The sequence below is a fragment of the Gavialis gangeticus genome, unplaced genomic scaffold, assembly GCF_001723915.1.
Source record: "Gavialis gangeticus isolate Ggan-Ray unplaced genomic scaffold, GavGan_comp1, whole genome shotgun sequence".
NCBI lineage: Eukaryota > Metazoa > Chordata > Crocodylia > Gavialidae > Gavialis > Gavialis gangeticus.
Window position 1 is genome coordinate 179,363,126 of NW_017729024.1, and position 14,841 is coordinate 179,377,966.

A 14,841-nucleotide genomic window follows, 5' to 3' on the forward strand; every position below is an offset into this window, starting at 1 on the left:
TTTATGCAGGGCCCAGGAGGACTCCTGCTTCCAAATAAGCAGGTAAAAAGGAAAGTGTAATTCTAGCATCTTCAAGAAACCAAAAACTGCAAGGAGCTCTATTTAAAGCCACTCTGAGGACTGCCTGAAAGCAGATGTGCTCTACCCTTCAAGTCAGTAAACAGAACATACCAGGGCAGGCAGTGCATTAAGGGATTTAGCATATACACGTAAGGACTAACTCCCTAGTCTTCATCTCTTGGCATGCAATGGACTTGACCTAGTGAGAGCATTTTCCACAAGGCAGCAACAGGGCACAGCCAGTGTGTCTGGGTGCATGTGGAAATGAATGCCATCAGGAGCTTGCCCCCAAGACAAACACACCCTTCATATGACAAAAAGGAGATATTCTTGAACAGGAAGGCAAAATTATTCATTTACTTTCTCCTCTGCAGAGAGAGATTTTTGATTATTTTCATTCAACTGGGTACAAGAGAAGGACGTTAAAACATTCATTTTGAAGCAGTCCACATTCAGATAAATCCGTCCCTCCACTAGAAACCCTTGGACTGCGACAAGGGGATTTTTAACCCAGCACTTTACTGGGGATTCTCAGACACCATCAACAGTGCCCAGACCTTTTACAGGACAGAGGTCGACTTTGAAAATGTGAAGGCATTTGCTTTGGAGATCTGTCTGTCTGGTTGGTTTCCAGAGACAGTGCTTGCCACATGCAAGACTGGAGGGACTTTCCTTTGGAAGCTAGCGTTTCTAGCCCTATCAAGAACACAAACAAGTCCAAACTGTTTTGACAATTCCTTATCACTGAAACCCTCCCACACATACTGTGATATCCGAATCAAAGGTTTTGCCTCTCTGTCTGGAAACAAACTGTGGTTAATATCCAGCCTGCTAATTCACTTGGATGACAATTGAGACAATGCTGCAGAGACTGCCGTCATTACAATGTCACCAAAGTAAAGGGCCATGCGAGGAGGTAGGGTAGCAACTTGATGAATACTTCACTGCAGAAGCCAATGGTGTTTGAAGAGCTTGCCCTGCTACCTACAGGAAATAAAAACACTGGTTCCAAATCAAATGCCAACTCTTATTTACCCACTGTACTGTATAGAGCGCTCTGCTTTGGTGGTGTTGGTAGCATCGCACTGCATGTCTAAGGCCTTGTGTTCATAGGATAAGGTCTAAAAGGTTGCATACAACCCTGTCAGTTCCTCACGCTGCAGCTGCTTCCAGCATGCCTGCTGCAGCCTGGTAGCAAGACGTCAAAGCTGGACAGGACAGGAGTGGCAAGCTCTTCATTCTCGGTAAGGTTCAGGTTTAGAGGACGCACGCCAGGAGGGATCATGTATTAACACGCAGTGTTCGGGTTTGCTCTCGAGGTGAGACAGAGAAGAGCTAGCTCTGTCATCTGGCCACTTGCGCCTCAGCCAGAGTCCATAGTAAAGAGCTGGATGTCATGGGGGTTCCAGTACAGCGCCACGGCAGAATTGTATACCAGGGACCAGACATAGGGAATGAAAAACTCCTCAGGCTGCTCCTCTTCCACATACTTAAACTTCAACTCTGGGAATTTCTGCAACAAGAAAAAAATGGCCGTTGAGGGAGGGGGTGCAAATCCATCGTCTGTATAACAGATGCAGTCTGGGCATACCCAGAACAGGGGGGACAGAATCATCAGGCCAGAAAGGAAAATACGGTCAACAAAGGGGATAAAGTGACCACCACAGTTTTCTCTTTTAACCTTTTGCTTTGCTGCTACTTTCTATATTTAGCCTTTTGCTGTTGGTAGCGCTCGTGGGTCTGCTTGTTCCCATACGTGGAATTACATGCTAGATGAGCTACTAACTAATGCTGAATAGATGGATCCATATCAAGAAGAAAAGTTCGGAAAGCAAAAGCTGCATCAGACAGCAGCCCCACAACAGCACTCCTGCCCCTGCAGTACAGGCCTATTGATGTCTAGCAACATAAAAATGGAGAACACGACTGGTGGCAGTCAGCTCCTTGGGAAGGGAGATGTACCACTTGCTTTAGCTTTCTGGAAAACAAGATGTTATAGTAACCTGACTTGTTTCCCCAGTTTCCAGAGACCGTTCTATGCACAGATGCCTCCAGTACAGTAGTTTTCTCCTTCCAGGAAGTGTGGTTTGAGGAAGGAAGTGTGGTTAAATTAGGGGGCTCAACTCCTGGATACTATTTCTAGCTCTGCCACTAACTCGCTTTGTGGCTTTGGGCAATGTGTGAATTTCCTGTACCTCAGTTTCCCTGTCTTTAAAGGGAGGGATTGTGATAATGTCTCTCCAAGGGCTGCTGAGAGGCTTAATTAAATTGCCTGGATGATCACTTGAGTTCTTCCGATGAGATGTGCTGGGTATTCCTTGTATTCGATCTGCACTCTCTCTCTGGACCCATTACAGTAATACCCAAGTGCTTTATTCCTCTGTTATCCTTACACACAGCTACCTCCTCCCCCAAATTACAGGCCAAACCTTCTTATTTCCACAATGTCTGCTGCCCTGCTGTGCCTTCTGTGGGCGATGTACATTCCTGAATTAAACCAGCCATCCAATCCACCCCTGATCAGCCAGATACTCTACATCCACAGGTCTCCAGTCTCTTTGCAACTTCCTCCCCTCCAATAGCTAAACGCACAGTGAAGGAAGTCAACCCACCACCAAGCCTGCATATTATGGCTTCAAATAAGACAGCTATTAGCTCCCTGTCAATAAGCATGTTCTTTTGGAAGGGCTGAGACTATTTTTATATTGTGCTATTCATTCATTTTATCTGCTTCTCAATGTTCCCTGTGTCAACAGCCTGGCAGGGACTCAGATAAAAGCCACATTACAGTGATCATTGGGGTAAGATAAAACATGACCCATTTCATTATTTATAAGGATGTGGCTAAGACTAAGAATAAACTACCATGGTGCGACACGATTAGAACAAGGATGACAATGGCCGAGAAGCCTCTCTGCCCATTAATAATGAAGGGGTACCTTATCAGCTTTCTCTAGCTCATTGTGTTAGTGTTTCCTTGTGTTGGGCCAACAGTCTCTTCTCACTGGAGTCACGCTCTCTGGGATGGGATTTTCTTGGCTACTTAGCATTCAGGTTTCTCCCCCTTTCATTTACATTTACTCATCTTATTTATTTTTGCTCCAGGGGGCAACAAAAACATGGGAACTCTCATTCAGCTATTTCCCCAAGTTGTCCCTGAACATTAATTTAATATAGTAGCTTGATGCAAACAGTACTTCCCTGTACAACTGCACTTACAACAAGCCACAAATGAGCCAGCCCTTTCGCTCAAAGCCTGTTGTATGAAACACATGCTATCAAAGCACTGAATAAGGAACTGGCCCTCCTGTAGCTCCACTCAGAGCTTTAGCCCTGGCCTACAAATGTCTGGTTTCCTACATTCCTGAGACGGGCTTTCTGCCTTGCTGTGGGCCATCGCTTAACTGGAACATGCCAGGATCCATCCCCCTGCGGGCTGGCTCATGCTGAGAGCTATTACCGTCAACTCCGTTGTAATGGGCTTGGTTCTGCCCCTGGTATGGAAAGGGTTGAAGATAGGGGTGTACCAATAAAGATTTTCTTGGGCAATACTGATAGCCGATGATTAACCAACCACATTGGCTGATGCTGATTTGATAACCGATAATCAGTAATAGTGTAAGGCATTTTAAACCACTGACATAAATAAACCTTTTTTGTTTGTTTTGCATTTTCAAACACATACACACGCCTCCTGCTTGCTCTGGTCCTCAATGAGGAAGGTGGTGACTGCCTTATACCCATGCACATTGTCCCCTTGTGCACGGCTCCTACCTGCAGTTCCGCTCCCCGGGAACCCATCCCAAGTGGGCAGGGTGAACCCTTGTGTGGACAGCGGTTTCCGGTGCGTTTGGAGCCCCGGAGCATGCTGGGGCCTCAGCACTGGCAGGCCCCACGCAACTGAGCTCCCGAGGCTGCCAGAGAGGAGCCGTCTTTCCAAAGCCCAGCAGAGCCAAATGTTCCTTGTGTAGTACCTTACCCCACCTGTGTGCAGTCCAACATCTCCAGGCCAGCTCCGGTGCTTAGGCCCCTGCTGTACATGTAGCATTGCAGTGGCAGCAGCAGAAGGAGCCAGTAACAGTCCCTTTGTTGCCGAGCTTGGCACCCTGTGACCCCTCCTCGCTGCTCACCAGCACCTGCAGTCTGCTGTGGGCTCGGGCCAGCGGCGAGGCGCAGGGACCCGACTACACCCACCAGGGTGCTCCGGGTACACGGTTGTAATTATTGGCTACAGTGACCAAAAAAAAGCCAATAGCTGATAACGTCATTTCTCCTTTTATTGGTGCTGATCCGATACCCAGCTGATGTATAGGTGCACCCCTAGTTGAAGATAGCATTGAGAAGAGGACTATGCAATTATCTCCGTTTCACATCTGGACAACTGAGGTACTTGGGCCCTGATCCTGAAGGGACTTAAAAGTCTCCAACTACCACTGAGCACCTAAATCCCTTTACAAAAGCAGAGACTGGTGATTTGACTTTGGTCACAGAGAAAGCCCAGAGCAGAACAGTCTCTTTTTACACCCTCCCCATCTGTCCCAACTCAATATTGTTCTCTACCTTCCCCTAATCCCCAGTCTTTTTCTGTTCCTCCCAGCCTATTTGTTCCCTTTATCCCAAATGTCATCTCTGCACTGCCATTAATTTGGTTTTTCCTCCCATCTCAAAGTCCTGTATCCTCATACTCCCAATCTTCTACTACCTCTTTCTCCAACCCTTGCCTCCCTCTGAAGTCTCTGCTTACCACAGGCTTTATATTATGCTCACCCAAAAGTTTCCTCTTCCTTCTCCTGTGACCTTCCCTTCCCAGCTTTTCTCTTCTCCTCCTTAACAGCAAAGACCATGACTTTCACCCACTATTCTTGACACCCCCTCTCCCTGCTTTGCATCTCTGGTGCACCTATTTTCATCCCACAGGTCACCTGACATTTGCCACAAGTCCCCTTGTCATCTGCTCCTGATGCTCCCTTCCAGGTACTCTTTCTACTACTGGCATCCACACTCTCAAGTCCATCCTCCACCTTCTCTCAGGATCCTGTTCTTCCTTTTGAGTCAAGGATTGATTCTTTGGAGTTTGACTCTTCCACCCAAAAATGAATCTTTCTCAAATTTCTATGCTGCTCATCTTCAGTGTTCCCCTTCCCAATACTTCCTATGGTCAGTGAAGACAAGGATAAGTCATGCTCATCACTGCATCAGCTAAATGAATGATTAAAACTCATGATAAAACTACAATAAAATTTCCTGGCATATTCACACCTTAAATGGTCACCCGTCCTCCATCGTGGAGGTGACTACAGGATATATATCATTTAAGAAGTGCTACAGGAGCTGTTTAGATGAAAATAAAATATATGATTCCAGAAGGAATCAGAGGCCCCCCCCAACCTGACAAAAAAACATTTCCTTCCTGGGCATGGCTTACCCTACTTCTTAAAGGAAGAAGATCTACACACATTTATCAAACAAATTTAAGAGTATTTTGGACTCTTGGCCAGAGTGATAAAATTTCACTCTCAGCTTTAAAATAGCCAGCAAAACTGCTGTATTAGAAATACCAACAGCAACAGCTGTGATGTTCAGCTCTCTTGATACAACTTATCGACTGACAGAGAAGCAGAGTATTCCAGATGGTGCTAATTTTTTCTGCCAATACCTGCCTTGTGTTGACTCTATTATTAAGACTTCCTTCAAACTGATCAATATTGTCACCTACCGTGACAATTTTGTAGCAGTTTAATAATCAATTCAGCGATGAAAGATTAGAACTCACTGCAATCAAATCTGCAATCTGTCACAATGGCCTTTTTCTTAAATGCTTCTGTAGGTTTATCTTGTAGATTCAGATGAAAGTAATGAGATTTTAAAGACCTATGTAATATTTTATGTCCATGTCCGTATGGTTTGCTGTTATGGCAAGTGATTTCAAATGTCTTCATAAAAAGAGTACAAGTGATAGAAATGACCAGATTTTGATTAAATACCTAAATAGTGAACCCTATGCTAATGAAATTGTGACCTAGCACAGAACAGTTCCATGACTCAAATCCTGCCTCCACCAGATCCTTGTTACACCTGGTAGTTATTGACAGTGGTTCACTGGCCTGTGTCAAATTAACTGAGTCTGATGACAACAAGTATTCTCATTAGGCACAACATTAAAACATCAAGGCCTACACCACTGGAGGTAGTTTTAACAAGGAGGCTAAGACCTGAATGGTCCTGAAGCCTGAGCCATCCTGACCTAAAGCCCCATAGGAGGACACTAGAGGGGTCAATGTGGAGACTGCAGACTGTCCGTATGGTGCCAAAGGTCTCCAGTCCCCAGATTTACCAGTCCACCACCTCTCTGTATTCATTTACATTCAAGAAAGAAAAGAAGTGTACATTGGTTATTTTTGAAAGTTCAGGCATTTACTAAATACAAGGAAGAGGAACCCTTTTGGTTATCAAGGTTAAGATGCCCCTTACATGAGCTGTTCCAGAGTCACTAGACTGACTGAAAAAAAAATTTATTACAAGAGCAGGGGTCAAATGTTGCTTAAAAGTTTGAGAGTTGATGTAAATACCTAAGAATCTTTACATACTGTAGTTCAAAGTACAGGCAAAGTCTGTTTAAATACAAGCTTGTGCAATTTATTTTTACATGTGCTATTTCCAAACAGATGAGCTGGGGCCCTTGACAAGTGCAGCAAAAGTAAAAGAGGCAGCACTAAACCAGTACTTCAGGAGAGCTATAAAACTACCTGACACGTGACCAGAGTTTTAGAAGGCCCAGAAGAAGCAGAGAGATGTACTAACCACAGATGTGCTCTGTGAGACTGTTTGTCAAGATGCACCACGGCCAGCGAAGCTTCAGGCACTGCTGTTCAGATTAATAGCCGGGGAAGCCCTTCCTTCTACATGACTGTTATTTAGTCCAACTTTTCAAAAACAAACGTGTTGGCCAGGATTTCAAGTGACTAGTGATTTGGAGGGCATTCGCATTTGGGCCCCAGATTTTTAGAGGATGGACGCTCAGCGCTTGCTGAAAATCTGACCTCGCCAGAGCATCTCAAGTTGTGCTCCTGCTGGAGGCAATCCAAATCACCAGGCATTTGGAAAACCTGGCTTGGGACAAATCACTTACCCACTGTTTTCACTGCTCCCCTATCCACTTGTGCCTTGACTTCACAAGGTGGAGCTGTACCCTTCAACCGACAGGAAGGATGTAGGACACAGAGATTATTACTCCTTCATCTGTCAACTTTGCTACTAAAGTTTGTGAATACACTGTCATGTCTTTAAATAGGAGCAGCCATGCTAGTACGCAGTGACTACCGTACTGAGGGAAAAAAAAATCTATCAGACCCACAGCAGCTAAAAATAAAAACCATCCAAAACAGATTCCTTTGCTTTGAATTTTAGAGTTCAGGATAATGCTAGGATTTCAACTGCAGCCTTTTTTATACAGATACGAAGGCTACCCGCTTTGGTGAATCAACTTACGCCAGAGACAGATCTTGTTTTTTTTCCTGCTAGATAAAGCAGAAGTCAGATTTAGTGGTTGGGACAGAGGTATAACTGTACAGACCCAAACTTGTGCAGACTGTCTGGGTTGTCAATCATGTGATCTGATGAAAACCACAGGAAGTCCGATGAACAGATGCAAGAACTAAAGCAATAACTGCAACCACAAAAGTTCAACAATATTTCTTCTTGCTCCTAAAGATCAGAAAGACAGCCAGCTACACCTGGCATGGTGCCAGACAATAAGGCCACTTACAAAATAACAACTCTACAGCACATTTAAAAAACTAAAATGAAGTTCTGACTTAGGCCTTGATGTCACAGCAGTGGGTGATCTCCATGTAGTAACAACATGCAAGCAACAGCAGATGGAGCTGGTTTGAGACCAAGTTGGTGTAAATCAGGAGTGTCAGGCACATGGCCTGGGGGAGGTATCTGGCCTGTGGGTCAGCGTACTGGACCCAGTGCCATGCACGCAGCAGGCAGCGCAGAAAGTCAGTCCATGCTGCATGTGGGACTGGAGCGGCTGCACACATTGCATGCAGCATGGGGGGCTAGCATAGCATGTAGTGTCTCCAGGTGGTTTTAAATAACCTGCAGTTCCCCAGCGATCAGCATCAAATAGTCCAGTGCCCCAGGTGATCAGTGTTAACCAGCCCTGAGCACTGGCTCCTGGGCCAGAGGAGCACCACACGGAGCATGCCCTGTGCTACACGTGGCACTCACAGCTGCTCCAGCCCCATGCATTGCTTGCAGCAATAGCCAGCCCCAGGGCTTGCTGTGCACAGCCCCTGGCAGTGGCATGGGGTTCATTTTGCCTGCAACACACAGGCTGGCCCCAGCACAAAGGGTCCAGGGCACAGGCTGCACTGCAGTGCCCGTGTGCTGTGGGCGGTGTGCCCCCTGGGCTGGCCCTGGGAGCTGGTACATGCTACATGCAGTGCACAGGCTGGACCCAGCATTGTGGGCACTTCGCCAAGGCTCAGTCCTGGTCTGGCTCACAGACTGGCTCAGAGATGTCCCTGAAGGTCAGATGAGTTTGATACTCCTGATGTACATGGACTCATAAGTAGGTATCTCTGTGTATATCATACCAGAAGTGCCCCCACACAGTGGCTTCTTTAATGTTTTTCATAGGAGGTCTAGGTATTGCTGAGCAGGCCTAGTCAAGTGGATTGGGAGGCGGTAGTGGGGGAAAAGGATATCAAAGTGCAGGGTTAACTTTAAGACGCACAAGAATCTCTCTCAAATACTGCACACCTTCCTTCTACACTGGCTGACAACTTGCCACATGACACATTCAGAAGCATCCAAGTGACATAGGGGCCCAAGTCCTATTTTCAAAAATGACTCGGGAGCCAAACTCCAGCTGGTTTTCAATGAGAGTGAGGCTTCTGAATCAAGAGATGCAGACCCATTTGAAAACGTTACCATTAGCCTCATTCAGCTTGGTAATGGCATGCTGCCAAGTTACAGCCTGATACTGCCCCAGCTTTTAGGAGTGCTGCATGGGCACTCAGCATTTCTAATACATACACGCTAGCAGAAAGAATAGGGGACAGATTCAGCATGCTAACGAGGCCTTGCTGCTAATGCTGCATGCGTCATAATGAACATTTATCCCAACATGGGTAAGCAGTGTACTGGAACGTTAATGCTGAAGCCTATCTAATCACACAGCGTGCTTCTCACAAATGTGCCAACAAACAAGCAGCCAAGGCGTTTGCATGCAGGCAACTGTCTACGTACACTTTTGCAATTCCAAGATGTCATCTCTAGACTTCATCATGGTCTCAATATGTGCCAAACTGACCAATCCAAAATAATGCCATGGCAGCGCATTTATCCCTCCTACACGGGTAGTGATGGACTTGCACATCAGCTATTTGCAGTGCTTCTCTTTTGCTGCTGACAGAACATCTACTTGATGTGACTGAATCATGTGTGTGGCATGCACTACATCTGCCTGATATCATCTTCATGCCTTTTTTTCAGATCTGCTAAAAACCTTATGGTGGGAAGTCGTCAGGGCAGAGCAATGGGAACTCACCAGGCAAAGCACAATTTACGTATCTTATTCAGAGGTGTGTGAGGAACGGGGACTATCAGGCTTCATCAGGAGGGAAGCTGAGAATAGAGCGTATCAGCTGAGTTTGCAGAGAAAAGTGAAAGGAAAGAACACAACAGGGAAAGGCCTAGAAAGGTCCTGTGTGGATTATTTTATCTCATTTAGGCAACAACATGGACAGTACAGAAAATAAGCTTGGGAAATGGGCAGTTTTCAGGGGTAAATCAATTGCTCACCATGCGTAAGTGGAGGTACAGTTAGTAATTCTGCCACATATTCCTTAGCAGTGCTAATACAGACATCAATATAGCACCACCAGTTTACAAAGCACTTTGTAAACCAAGTAACATGCTCCTTATTACAAAGGTCTTATGATTTAGAGCACTGATTCTCAGTTAGGATGCTGTGGCATGCCACTCAATATTAGTACCTCCAGATGATTCACAAGATAAACCCAGAGATGTCAAATAAGAAACCATAGGGTCAAAAACATTCTGACCTACTGTGGTCCTTTTGAGTTCTTTGCAACAGGAGTATTGCTCCACTATTTTTCTGCAACTAAGAAATGAGTGCAGGCGAAGTGTTGGCATTTTCCAAAGGGGTTCCCTGTGTCTTTCCATGGGTGCCTTGAGTCTAAAAAGGTTGAGAACCACTGATCAAGAGAGACAAAATTCTTCAGTACGTTCAGATCACAGACAAATTGCTGCTTCTTTCATATTAAACACTGGTACAATTATATCAGCATTAAAATAAATACTTAGCTAACATTTGCCAAGGAGATTACAATGGATGCACTGTACAAGATCTGAGATGCGGGGAGTGAGAAAGCTTATACATCTGTTTAGAAATTACATAATTTGTTATGTCATACTGCAAAGCCAACTTGACTGGAGAAACATCCCGACAGCTCTGCATAGATGTCTGCCGACAAAAGCATGAAAACAAATTCTGAGAGAGAAATTCTCACAAATGATTGGATTCTGAGCAAGACTTAGTGGGTTAGGAGAAATCCCTGTGCAGGAAGTGATTAAAATTGTGTCCAGGGTAGGTTTATCACCACTGTGACAGATTTAAAGTACAGTTAGACTGTCAGGAATATGTATTATTGATAGCATTATTTCTTGTTCCCTTCTCCATCTGTGAGACAGCAGTGATCAATATTAATAAATCCAAACAGAAGCTGCAGGAATTCCCTTCTCTTCATATTGCATCTTTAATCTGCAGGGGTTCTTTTGGATTTACAAATTCTACCAGCTTTAGCTGTTTATGTAGGATGATGCTACCCAACTCATTCTGTAAAACAGAATCTAAGATGATCACGCATTCCTCAGAATACTGACACTATTCAGCTATATTTGATGGCATTTACAGAAGATTTTTGAAAATAAAAACACAAATCAAAAGGTTTGATCGCTCAAGTTTCAGCCAGTTTCTGTGGGCTAAGACTTACTACTGGTTACCCAATGTGTTTTACTCAAATACCTGGAGCTGGGCTACATGCAACAAGTATAGCTGTCTAGTCGGACCACCAGTCTTGAGGGAGAAGGCAGATGCAAGGCAGAGCAATGTCCAACCTCCACCAAATTCCTTGGAAGGGCTTGACCTGTTAGACATGCTGGGAACATGCCTAATGCACACCAGCCACAATGAATTCAATGCTAAGTGCAGCAGGCCAGTCACTTCTACTCAAAGATAAAGCTAGCAGGGACACCAATTATTTGCATAAGAGCTAACAGTTAGAGCACTTGCAAATGGAAGACCAGGATTCTTGGCCTTCCTCAAGCAATTTGAATGCACATTTGCTCCTTCTTCCAAGAAAACATCTTAATCAAGAGCCCATAAAATAGTCTAGGTAGGGCACCCTTCAGCTCTTGTGTTTGAGCTGAACCATTCTGCTGAAAGAAATGCAACTGTCCAGTGGAACATGGGCAAACATTCCTGAGACCCGGACTGGCATCTTCTCTCCCAGATAAGCGTTCCCAATACTAGGCTCCCTCTTGTTCACCCTCTCTTTCTGGCCCCTGAACTTTTGCATTCTAGGCACCACTAGGGCTAGACAATCACCTTGCTGGGGTCATTTGACCCCAGTACTCTTTCCTACCATGGCAGGGGGTTGAACTTGATGATCTGCTCAGGTCCCTTCCGACCCTACTAACTATGAAACTATCCCTTTCTTCACAATGGGACCCCTTTTAGGATAGAGGTGACTATTCTAGAGCTCAGGGACCACCTCTGGGCCAGATCCAGTCCCTGGTACTATGTCATCTGGCCTATGCAGCTCCCCATGGTTCTACAGGCTAGATGGGACATGCAGGGCAGCTCAGGGTTTGATCCCAGCATGCCAGGGCTGGGTGGGGGTGGCATGAGCCCCTGGAGACGGATCCCAGCCAAGTGGATCCATGCCAGGGGTGGTACACGGCCTTATCCAGGCCACATGCCACCCCCACACCATTCACCTCGCCTGCAGAGTATTGCTGCTATAGCTTCTTGGTGAAGGCACTCTCCTGGGAAGTGGGACAGGTGTGTTGGAATCCCTTCCAGATGATGAGGGCCTAAAACACAGGTTTTTCACATCTAGGTGAGCACTCTACTCATCAGATTATTATGAAAAAGACTGGCGACACTAGCAGCACCGGTGTTTACTGTATCCTCCAATGCAGACACCTAAGCTCTGAGAGGGAGTGGGAGTTCAAACACACACCTAGACCTAACGTTTCCCACTGGAACCTCTAGACAGCTCTATGCTCAGCATCCAGGCTCTCTGAACTATCCTCTGGGGGTGCCAAACTCTGCTCATTCATTGTACAACACACCTAGGCACTTACCTGTTTCCTTGATTCACCCTGCTGGGGCCAAGTAGTTAATTTTTAGGCACAGCAGTATCTAAATTAAGAGACATCTAATGCTTCTCTGGCTCTTGCCCTCTGTGCTCCAGTTCCTCATAAAGCAATTTCCTATCTCCCAGGTGTGTCATCAGGAGAACAAATACATGCATGAGTATGAGGGACTCTCGTAGTAAGGTAATGAGGGTCATATAAGTGCTTTAGAAAAGGGACTGGAAACCTACAGCTCATAGACCAGATCCAATCAATGAAGAGCTGTTGGTCCAGCTTGGCTTCCCAAGCTGGACCAGCAGCAGCATTTGATAATGGCAGTCAGGTCATAAGGGGCATTTGGCCTGTTGCTCTCAAAAGGCTGCTGACCCCTGCTTTAGACAAATAGTTCTGATTCAGTCTGGAAATTACTACGTTCCTGTGCAACAAATCATTAATAACAGGCCAGATGTTCACCAAATTCTATGAAACAATGCTGATTTGCATTTGCCTGAAAAGCTGTTTCAAATGAAACAGAGAACTCTGACAGCAGATTAGTGATCGCTTCTGGTGAACTGTATGTCTACCTGGAGTAATTCTAAAGCAAGAAGAAAAGACAAGGAAGAGAGTGGAGGTTACAAGGGCAGCCTAATAATACACTCACCACAATATTCCTAACCATACACAATGTTTTCCAATACAGTTTTCCATATCAATGGGCTATACTTATGAGAATTGTCATTGTTATGATTTGCCTGGCATTGCAGGATTTTCTTCTACACTGCAGGGTATGGATGAATAGACATCTTTCTAGGATGGCAGCTCAGAGATTAAGAGTCAGACAGAAGTCAGGAAAGACAAATGATTTGGCTGAAAGTAAAGAGTGCTAGGGAACGATGTAATGAAGATGCTACAAGGATATACTGAACATGGCAGAGGCTACACTAGGAATAGGGTTTTCCATAAGATAAAAAGGAATGGAAGAATTGATGCACCTGTTTGAGGTCATTACTGAGAGTTCCTTTAAGATACAAGTAAGGTCCTTCATCGTATAATGGAGTGAATTATACAGGTGGTGCTACAGGTGATGATGAATGACTTCCTAATGACAGCATACACATAATAGTGAAGAGGAAAGTTTCCAAGTCTGAAATCCTGGGAAGCCAGCATGGGCTGATGTAAACACTCTAATTAAACAAGTAGCTAACTACTGACAAAAACCATAACCATTTCAAATTTCTGATCTTACCAAAGCATTTCAATTTCATTAGGTACAAAAAGTGATTAACCACTCTGACAGTTAAGTAAACTCCTTTGTCTGATTTTGAATTTAGAGAATTAGAAAGGAAAAAACAAAGTAATCTCTAGATCTGTTTCTCAGTAGCATTAAATATATTGCTACAAACTCAACTTTCTTATTGCACAAATGGACATATAAGCTTGTTAGACTGGGAGCAAACCTCTCTTGACGTGAAATTAATACATCTGGGTTCCTACATAAGGATTTGCAGAGAATGAACATTCTGTAAGGAGTTGATTTCTTTTTGTCAGTTGTAAAGCATAGGTGAATGATTTTACAGCTCAAGCTTCCTGCTCTTCACCCACAACTAGGACTGCCAACTGTTCATAAATTTACAGACAGCCCCCCCCAAAAAGGTGGGGCTAAAAACATCAGCCTGTAAAGTCTGTAAAAAGGAACCTCTGTAAAAAAAAACAAAACACAGCTAAACTAAACTAAGCAACCAGGAGCTTAACTGAAGATTTCTAGGTGGAAAGAAGGTGGAGGCAAAGCATTGATGGACACAGCAGAGCAGTGCCATCTGGTTTCTGAGCAGGAGCACAGCATCCTGCAGGGCTTTGTAGTCCATGGGAGCCTCTGTAGCTCCCATTGCCCACAGCCATGTGCTGCTGCATCCCCATCTCCTGCCTGTAACACTTCTGGGTTGCAGACAGCCAGGCTATAAGCCTTCTTTGAGGGTCTGTGGCAGGATGGGGGTCAGGGCTAGCATAGGTAAGGCTGAGGAGTAGGCGAGGGGTTCAGAATGTGTGGAATGCAGTTGGAGGCATCAGGGTATGGGGGTGAGTAGAGGACCTCTGGGGTGGGGGTGGCATGGCATAAAACCACTGCTGCAGTCAAGCAAAGTTGCTAAACCAAGAATTTTCTGTTTTAAATAATAATCTGCAAACTTCTTACTGATAACCGTTTTTTGTTTTTTTTTGTTTTTTAACTATGGTTGATGTTAAACCCCTACATTTGGACTCCACCTTTGTCCAGGGCCTGCCAGAATGGCTGCATTTACATTATGTAAAACATGTTAGTAAAAAAATCTGGTTGTCAGGTGTGTGCATGTAAGAAACAGGGGTCCAGACAGTCTCCCAAATCGGGAGGTG

General features: G+C 45.0%; 1 protein-coding gene across 1 annotated transcript in view; it reads right to left on the reverse strand.

Moving 5' to 3' along the window:
- Positions 1–457: 457 nt before the first annotated feature.
- The window catches only part of DYM (dymeclin), a 400,582-nt gene continuing 386,198 nt past the window's right edge, over positions 458–14,841 (reverse strand). Inside the window, exon 16 of the mRNA XM_019518147.1 lies at positions 458–1,573. Coding sequence (XP_019373692.1) covers positions 1,424–1,573 — 150 coding nt within the window. The 3' untranslated portion in view covers positions 458–1,423. The remainder of the gene's footprint in view (positions 1,574–14,841) is intronic.